The sequence below is a fragment of the Calypte anna genome, chromosome 17, assembly GCF_003957555.1.
Source record: "Calypte anna isolate BGI_N300 chromosome 17, bCalAnn1_v1.p, whole genome shotgun sequence".
Lineage (NCBI taxonomy): Eukaryota > Metazoa > Chordata > Aves > Apodiformes > Trochilidae > Calypte > Calypte anna.
In genome coordinates, this window is record NC_044262.1 from 5,889,681 (window position 1) to 5,898,991 (window position 9,311).

At 61.1% G+C, this 9,311-nt stretch overlaps 1 protein-coding gene across 1 annotated transcript; it reads right to left on the minus strand.

The window, feature by feature from the left end:
* Nucleotides 1-2,516: 2,516 nt before the first annotated feature.
* LOC103526486 (POU domain, class 5, transcription factor 3) lies at nucleotides 2,517-6,404 on the minus strand. Its single transcript, XM_030461338.1, has 5 exons — nucleotides 5,922-6,404; nucleotides 4,079-4,190; nucleotides 3,686-3,816; nucleotides 3,040-3,204; nucleotides 2,517-2,768 (listed from the first exon to the last, which is right to left on the minus strand). Exons 1-5 carry the CDS (start codon nucleotides 6,402-6,404, stop codon nucleotides 2,517-2,519), a joined length of 1,143 nt encoding a protein of 380 aa, XP_030317198.1.
* Between the last annotated feature and the right edge of the window lie 2,907 nt (nucleotides 6,405-9,311).

A 9,311-nucleotide genomic window follows, 5' to 3' on the forward strand; every position in this document is an offset into this window, starting at 1 on the left:
ATGCCCAGTGACAGAGAGGGATGTGGTGGTTTCCAGGTGTCTCCCTGCTCTCTCTTCTAGCACCCTGCCCTGCTGCAACAGTGAGAAGAGGTGGGGGCACCTGGAGCCTCCATGCCTGGTCCCATGGGCACACCCTGTGGCTCCTCAGCCTCTTCCATGTGCCCTGGGCACCACCAGGCCCCTGCACACCCTGCATACACCAGGCACCCACACAGTGAGCACCCCATGGTGCTGGGCCCTAAACCGTGCTGTGGGCACCCTGCAATGGAGAGCACCCTGCTTCATGGGCACCCTGCTTCACGGACACCCTGCTCCAGGGGCTCAGGGGATGCCTAACACCTCCTGATGGGAAGCACCTATGTGGGATCAGTGGCAGCTGCTGGGGTTGGGTGACAGTACATGGGTATGGGACACTGCACCATCCATGGTTTTGTGCCCCTCAGTTTGGTGCCATCCCCCCCTGATCACAATGATTCATTTTGCCACAGGATTCCCTCACTGCAGCCTCCAAGTCACCCAACACCACTCTTGCTACCCTGCCACCCGCCCACTGAGACCCTCCCCATGTCCAGGACGTGGGGGGGCTCAGCCCTGTGGTGACAGCCGAAGCAGAGGGCACAGAACAGAGGGGGGTGATGTGTCCCCCGGGGGTTTGGCACTGCTCTGTAACCCCAGCCCCGCAGCTGCTCTCCCAGCCCAGCCCTCACCCCCTCTCTGGATTTCTGCGGCTTCCGATTTCTGTGGCTTCCGATTTCCGTCTGGTTTTGCCATCTGGGTCAACTGACACCAGCGCAGGAGGAGCTCCCAGAACCGGGGAGGGGGAAGGGTGGAGTCCGGTGCTCCTGCCTGGCTGGCCTTGAGCTGGAGCGGAAAATCAGTGGAAATAGGAAGAGAAGCAAACCTCGGGGAGGTGACAGCTTTCCCAGGCGTTCTGCTACCACCCCCGCTGAACAGCCAGCATCCTGCACCCCTAAAATGCCAAGCAGCACAGGGCAGCAGCAGCGGGAGGGCTTGCAGGTGATGCTGCTGGCAGGCAGGGGTGTCCTGGGCTCCCAGGCACCGGTAGCAAGCAAGGACACAGCAATACAGGAGGATCCCCCCTCCCCTGCCCATCCCAGGGCTGGGAGTTTGGCAGCTCCAGCAAAATCCCTATCCCGGTCATCCCTGACTGCAGCATCCACTGGAGCAGCCTGTGAGGTCTCAGCCTTCACAAAAGGAACGACGAAAAACAAAAAAACAGCTCAAACTGTGACGAAGGTGACCCCCCCCCCCGAACAACTCTGCTTTGGAACACACAGCCCTGACAAGCTTGTGTCCCTTCAGGGCCAAGGTGCCACCACTCCTGGGGCTGTCTGGCTGCAGCCAAGAGCAAGATGTTGGGGACAGACCAGCACCATATGTGTGCACCAGGGCCAGCCCCACTCTGCCCCCACATGCAGCCAAACCCACAGCACTCAGTTCCTCCCACCATTCAGGGATGCAAGGAAAGGGTTAACTTGCTCTCAATGCCCCAAAGAACTGAGATATTTTTTTTATTGCCAAGGAGAATGTGATTAAGAAAAAAAAATTTAACTACAGCAGGCTCATAGGCACAGGGGGGGCTAGCAGCATGGACAGGGCGGTGTTGGCCCCCAGGGCTGAGGACCTACCAGGGAAAATGTTCCCTGGGCAGATGGGCTGGGGCAGAGGGAAAACAGCTGGAGCAGAGAGGACCTGGGGGTGCCAGGGTGATGCTGGGCACAAGAATGAAGGAGGTTGCCCCTTTCTCTGAAAAGAGCCAAGTCCTGCCAGCCAGCATGCACATGGATAGTTAAAGGTCTCCTGGGCCACCAGGAAAGGGGTGGCTGGGCCTGGGATCCCCTGGGCTCCCCCTCCCAGATCATCCTGGCTGCCCAGGCAGGTGGTGGGCAGAGCCATGGGAACCCCAGCCCTGGGCACAGTGCCCCAGACCCATTTTAAGTGACAGGATGGAGGGCACCTGGGGAACTAGTCATCACTACAAAGATTTTTTTTCTTTTTTAAAACTACATCCAAAAACCTTAAAAAAAAAAAACAAAACAAAAACAAAACCAAACCACCTCCTTCCCTCCCTCCCACCCACCCACTTACCCTAAAAAATCTAGGAAACAACTTTTTTCTGGGTCTTGCAGGAGAGCAGCTTGGCTGGGCTGGGTGCAAGGGGTTCTGCTCAGCACCCTGGGTACATCTGGCTTTGGTGGGATGCAGTGAGGCAGGAGCAGCTGCCCCCCCAGAAGAGGTGGAAGGGGAACACTGCTTGGACCAGTAAGCTCACGTAACTGGGAAGGGCTGGGAGCAAGGGCAGAGAGCAAGCGGGCACCACCCCAGAGCCAGGCTCCCAGCCTTTCCCCAGCCCCTCGTGCCCCAGAAGCCCCAAGGCAGCCCAACGAGGGCCTTAGGGTTCTTTCTTGGGGCAAAGTAGGGGGGTAGCTGCCCCCAGAGAACCAGCCCAGCCATGGTGTGGGGTGACACCGCACTGGACCCTGCAGGCCCCTGGATCAGTGGCTGCTGTTGTTCATGGAGAGCCCAGGCTGCAGCGTTTGAGGGAACATCTCAGCTTTGTGGAAGGGTGGCATATAGACAGGGGGGGAGGGTGCAAGGCTGTAGCCCTGGGACGTCACTGGGATGGGCAGGGTGGTAGGCACCAGGGACTGGTTCATGTCATACATCACACCCTCTGCCTCGTTGCCAAAGGGCAGCAGCAGCCGTTTGCCTTTCTGACGCCGGTTGCAGAACCAGACCCGAACCACCTGCGATGGAGGGAAGACAGGGAAAGGTGAGGGGGATGAGTCAGAAGACCCTTGTCAGGAGACAATGATAGGAGACCCTTCTGCAGGTGCCATGTCCACAGAACCCTGACTCTCCCTGGCACAGCTCCTCCTGGGTCTGGGCTTAGACAGGCTGATGGGGGCTTCCAGCCTTGGCCACTCTCTCACAGCTTCCAGTTTTGAGCTGGTCTGATGTGGGCACTTAGAAACAACAGCTGCTTGGGCACCCATCCCACAAACCCTCCCAACCTACATCTTTGTCTAGGTTGAGGTCCTCAGCAATCTGGGAGATCTCCTGTGGACTGGGCTTCACACACTTGCGGAAGAAGCTTTCCAGCGTCCCCTTCACGTTGGTCTCGATGCTGGTCCGGCGTTTCCTCTTCCGAGCTTGGGCCAACACTTGCTCTGCATTGCACATCTGGAAATGAGAGGCTTGGTCACAGGGCTGGCAATGTCCCCACCAGGCTCTGGACACACATGCAGCTGGCTGCAGAAGTCTGGGGACAGGCTTTGTCCTTGTGACTATCCATTTGTGTCACCCCACTGCAACCAGGGCCACTCACAGTACCCCAGCACTACCTGTAGCTGATACAGGGCAATGTGTACTCCTGCATCCCTCCAGGCTATCCAGGGAGCAGCAAGCTCCAGCAGGACCTGGATGCTGAGACAAGCTGCCACAGTTGTCACAAGGTGTCTGTGGAGGGCTTTGGGATCCCCCCCACCCAAGACTGCCAAAATCAGGGGGTTCCCTCCCACAACCAGATTGAAGCCATGGCAGTGAGATGCTGCTATGGCACAAGACCCCTGCTGACCCCTACTCTACCCAAGACCACGTGTTGAAGGAATAAGCTGCAGCTCAGTGACTCCTTTGTGAGTAATACCCCCACCCAGCCCCGTACCTCTTGCATGTTGTCCGTGTTCTCTGCCTCATTCAGCCAACGCTGCAGCAGTGGTTTCAGCTTGCACATGTTCTTGAAGCTGAGCTGGAGGGCTTCAAAACGGCAGATGGTGGTCTGGCTGAACATCTTCCCTGGGTGGGTGGGCAGGCAGAGGGTCACTCTACGCTCCTGCCACTGTGCCAAGGATCTACACCCCACCCAAGACTGCCCCCCACCTCCAGCAGCCCCTGTCCCTGGGATGAGGGAGTAGGAAAGGCATTCTCCCGGCTGCTGCAACAGTGATCTAAAGCTCTGAAACACTCTTCAGTAGGCAGCTGTAGCTGTTTAAACCAGTTCCTTGGTTTCCTCCCTTCCCCCCCGGTGTGGAGGATCAGGCCCTTCCTGGGCCCTTACCGTAGAGGGTGCCCAGGGCCAGCCCCACATCAGCCTGGGTGAAGCCCAGCATGATGCGCTTGTGCTTCAGGTCCTTGGCAAACTGCTCCAGCTCTTCCGACGTTGGCGCATCCTGGCAGGAACAGGGAGACACCTCATAGGGGACAACTCAGCTGCCTCAAGCGGGGTCTGTTGTGTTTTGAAGCCAGCGTGGGATAGGGATGGGGAGGAGGGGGACACCCATCATCCACTGCCATCCCTGGGCAATGGGACTCGTAGCACAAAGCACGCGTAGCAACTCCGGAGCAAGGTACTCTGCTCAGGGACCCCAAAATGCCTCCACTCCATGCCCACCCCACGCAGGACACCCCGGACATGCACGCAGCCCTGCTCACACCACACCGGGTGGCACAAGGGACCCGGGGACAAAAAGCAGGTCCCGGGAGCACCCAGAGCCCCCGCTGCCCGAACACGCTCAGGGAGTGTCCCTCTGTCCCCAGGGTCAGCGGTGATGGGCTCTGTCCCCACTCCCACGCACCCCACGACACCTCCCCATGGATTCCAATGTCCCAGGGAGGGGGCACCCACCCCCCCAGGGCTCTCGGGCATGGGGCAGCCCCTCGCCTGGTGCAGGTCAAATGGCTCAGACGACGGGATCGATGGAAGGGCCAAATGTCTCCCGTGGCGTCCCAAAGCCTCTTTGCCTTAATCAGGCTCTTCCCTTCTGAAAAGCCGCTTCCCTAGATGCTGCCCTTCCTACCTGCCTCGATGGTATTTAATCATTCTTAGAGATTTCCTTATTTTCAGCAAAATCTCGTATTTAACAGACGTCCTTCTGCCACCGAGTCCCGGCTTTTAATCCCTTCACACACCGGTCAAGAAGCCCGGAGCATCCCTGCCGGCCGCCGAGAAAATCTTTTCCCTCCATCTACACCCTAGGGGGACGCGCACCCCACTACCGATCCCCCCACGCTCCCCACGCCGATCCCGGCGTGCGGGGGAGATCCCGGATCCCGCGGCACATCCCAATCAGTAGCTCCTCACAAACCCAACCAACGCACCCGCAGCAATTCCCAGGGACTCGTCAACCAGCCTCGGCAGCATCTGCCATTGCTCCCCCCGAGGCGTGACTGCCTGGGAGGGATAAGTGTATATTGTGGCGAGATTTAAAATTATCACAAACAAACCCAAAATAAATCTGCCGGTCATGCCGGTATCAAGAGCTACCACCCACCGGGCTGATTCCCTGAGCCCCGGGCGGCCGTAGGTGCCCGCGGAGCTCCCGGAGGAGCGGCGGCGGGAACCGACGGGAACCAGGAACCGACGGGAACCAGGAACCGACGGGAACCGGGAACCAACGGGGCAGAGCCCGATGGTCCGCGCTTCGGCATCGCGCAGAAGAGGCGGTCACCACGGCATCGTGTGCAAGGGACGATCAGCATAAGTGAATCATGCCCCGTGAAAACTTCCCCCGACTCCAAAAAAACACCTTTTATAGGCCAATAACATCCCCGACGCGCTTCCCCCGGCAGAGCCGCTGACCCCGTTGCGACGAGCCCCGGTCTGGGACATGTGGGGACGGGCTAGAGATTACCTGGTGCTCAATAGGACCAGGCTAGAAGGTACCGGCGGGGTCCCCGGTCGCTCCCTCCCTTCCTTCCCCCCGAGCCTGGCCGAGCATGCCCATGGTTAAACATGCAACTCCCAGCCCCGACGGAGCGGACCGACTGCCAGCCCAGGCTCGGTTCCCGGCAGCGGGGCACAGCGGGCAGCGCGGTGCTGCCGGGGGATCCGTTTTGCCGGACCGGTTGGGGTTAGCGGAGAAAAGGTCAGGGCATCCCGTTCCCTACCCGTCGGGTCTCACCTCGTCGCCGCTGTCGCTGGAGTGTCCGCCCTCGCTGGCGGCCCCGCTGGAGCTGCCACTGCTGCCCAGCCCGGAGAGGCCTCCCGAGCCCGGCTGCAGGGCAGTGGGGCAGAGCTGGGCACCGGGGAAGGCAGCGGCAGCAGGGCCGGGGAATGGCGGGCCGGGAGAGGCGGCGGGGCCGGCGGGCCCGACCCAGGGCGGTGCGGGCCAGGCCGGTCCGCAGCAGGCCGCAGCGCGGGGCTCGGGCTCTGGCTGGCGGCATGGCCGGCTCGGACGAGGCTCAACCTTGGGGGGCGGCCCCGAGGGGGGGGGCAGCCAGGCTCGGGCCGGCGGTGGGTCGCGGTTGGCCTCGGGCTCGGCGGTGAAGGGGAAGAAGAGAGGCTGGGCGGGCGCCCCGTCGAAGCCGCTGCGAGGGAAGGGCGGCCCGGCGTCGGGCAGGAGGCCGAAGGGGGCGGGCGGCAGCCCCCCGTCCGGGCTGAACATACTGCCCGCGGCCCTAGGGCTCCATGTGGGGGCTGCGGGGCTCGGCCCGGCCGCCCGCCGGCCGCTACCTCCCTCCTGCGGCTCCGCCAGGGTCTCTGAGGGTGGTGGGGGCGCGCCGGGCCGGGCCGGACCGTATGGAAATGGGCCTCTGCCCCATTGGCCCCGCATCGGTGGGTCGGGCGTGAACTTGATCCCTCCGGGGGGGGCGGGGGTGCCCGGGGGGGGAATGTCCGACGGTAGGTGGGCTGCGGCCCGCCAGCACCCTGCCCTCGGGCCGCAGAGGAAGGGGGCCGGGACCTGTCCCGTCGGACCAGGGACTCGCTGCGGGGGCTCGACATCCCCTGTCCCGCGTGCGGCGAAGAGCAGAACCCCCCGCACAGATCGGGGGTTCTCGGTGGGGCCCACGTCTCCAAGTCTTGGGGTAGCATTGGAGCTAGGCAGGGAACCGGGGTAATTTTGGTGTGTGGGGCTGATCCGAGGTCGGGATGCAGGAGGGGATACAGCCTGACTTGGGGCCGCAGGACAAACCCCGGGTCCCGCCGTGCAGACTCAGGCCTATACAGGACTCGGCCGTCCCCTCTGTCCCGTGGCTCCCGGGAATGCCCTGCAGAGTGCTTCGTGGATGGAGCTGGAGGTCGCCGACTCCTTCACGCTCCAACTGTCCTCCTCCTCTTCCTCGTCCCTCGGGGGGACCGTACCCATCCCTGAGGCGTTCGGTTCGCAGGCAGAGCCCGGGGCTGCGATGGGCTCTCGGTCCCGTCTGCTCCAGCGGAGGGCGCTTGGTATTTTCCCTGGTTTAAGGTCTTTCTCCTCACACTGTCCTTCACAATAGTGCCTGCTCCATGTCCCCCTTCGCTCCCTCCCAGGAGCTTTTCCCAATGCTCTGCAGAGCTCAGCCATGCCCTGCTCCTCGGTACAGGCAGGCAAGGGCTGCCTGGGCACCTTTGACCTCTGCAGGAGCAGGATGAGGGCTGATCCTGTTGCCAGCACCATTCCCTGTTTATTAACACGGATTACCGGTAGCCTGTGGCCGTCTGGCACTGTAGATATGCCGGAGAGATAGGATGGAGCAGCCTCCCCTGCTGCGGTGGGATGGGGATTATGATGCCAGCCAGCCTGGGGAAACACAATGGTTATGAAGGACTTGCTTTGGGTCCTGAGAGGGCTGGCACCCAGGGGGGAGCACACAGGGACTGGCATCCAGAGATTCATGCCCAGGGGGCTGGCACCCAGAAGCTGGCACCCAAGGATTTACACTCAGAAACAAAAACCCAGGGACTGGTGACTGGGGACTCATACCCAGAGACTCCTCCTCAAGGGTTGGCACCCCAGCTCATGTACCCAGGGCCCAGCACTTAAGGACAAGTACCTAAAGATTAGCACCCAGGGGCTGGCACCCAGATAACAGCAGCCTCTGGTGCAGCACAGGGTGTTGTCACATGTTGGGAGGAGTGGAACATCATTCCCCTTGTAATGATACCCCTGTAAGTAAAGGAGAATGATCAAGAGGATGAGCTGGTAATAAAGCCCATTTCTGACTCCTGGCTGGACATGTGCCTGTCTGCCAGTCTTGCTCTGCCAGGCTGCTCTGGGGAGGGAGGGCAGCTCCAGGAAAGTGATCTGAGGGTGCAAAAGCCCCTTCAGTGGGTTCGTGGATAATGAATAAGCCCTACGTCTGTGAAACCAGCCGAGGGGAAGCACTGCCCCATGAGGCACTATCCCCACCAGGCACTGGGTCCGGCAGTGGGGAAGGGAGAGCCGGGTCCCCATCCCCTGCTGTGAGGGTGCTGGCACCCAGGTGCTGTGCAGGCAGGCCCCACTGCCTCCCCACTGCCTCCCCACTGCTTTCCCCACTGCCTGTTTCACTGCCTGCACCCTGCCTGTCCCTGCCAGCAGGCAGAGGAAGTCTCTCTGCGGGACTCTGATGGCAGCCATCAGCCCTGCTCCTCCCGGGCTCCCGCTGTGGCCCAGGGTTTCAGAAGCTCCTTGGCCGGGCAGTAACTCCCTTTTCCTTTGATTTATTGTTCCCGGGCTGGATCCCCTCCTCCTGCCAACCTGCTCTTTCTCTCCATCCCCCCAGGAAGCCCCCCAGCCCGACGAGGCCTCAAACGCATTCCTGCTGCCTTTCATATACAGGCGGAGGGGAAGGGAGACGTTGACTTTGAACCGGCCCCTTTGTAGGAGCGGGGCCCATTGTGGCCCTGATGGTTTTCGCTGGGGGATGTGGAGGGAGTCAGTGGGGTTTCTCGGTGCGTGCTCCCCCCCTACATTTCAATGGGGCACGTTTGAGGAGGTTCTGTGAGGTGCCCCGTTATTGTGCGGGATCATCGTGCACGGATGGGAGGGACCTGGCTGGATCGTAGCCTTCTGCCTGCTCAAGGAGAAGGAAGGGTTTGTCCCTCCATCAGCTGCATGGCTGCTGTGTCCCTGTCACCCTCGTGGTTGGAGCCTGCTCATGCTCCAGACTCGGGCCCGGCTCTGCAGTCTGTGACCCAGCCAGGGATGGTTGTGATGCTGCCGGGAGAAGGGGAGCAGAATGCATCCATGGCTCACTGAGGTGGCAGCAAGCTGGGGGACAGAGATGTGCATCCACTTGACTTTCCTTTGATGAGTCTGGCACTGGTTTGGCTTGGAAGCAAGTTTTTAACTGTATGACGAGAGGTGATGGTTTATTCACTGTCAGCCCACTCTGTATCCAGGGGGAGGTGATGGCAAAGCCCCTAGGGATCTGATGGATCCTCGGGGTTTCATACCTTGGAGGGCTGCAGCCCTGCATAGCTGGTCAGAATCTGGGTACAGTCTTCACCCCAGGTTTGTGAGGAGGGCTGGGCAGCGACCTCAGCTTCAGAAGCTCCATCCCTGAGAGGGATGCTGAATCTCCTCCATGAAATCACAGTTTGCTTGACT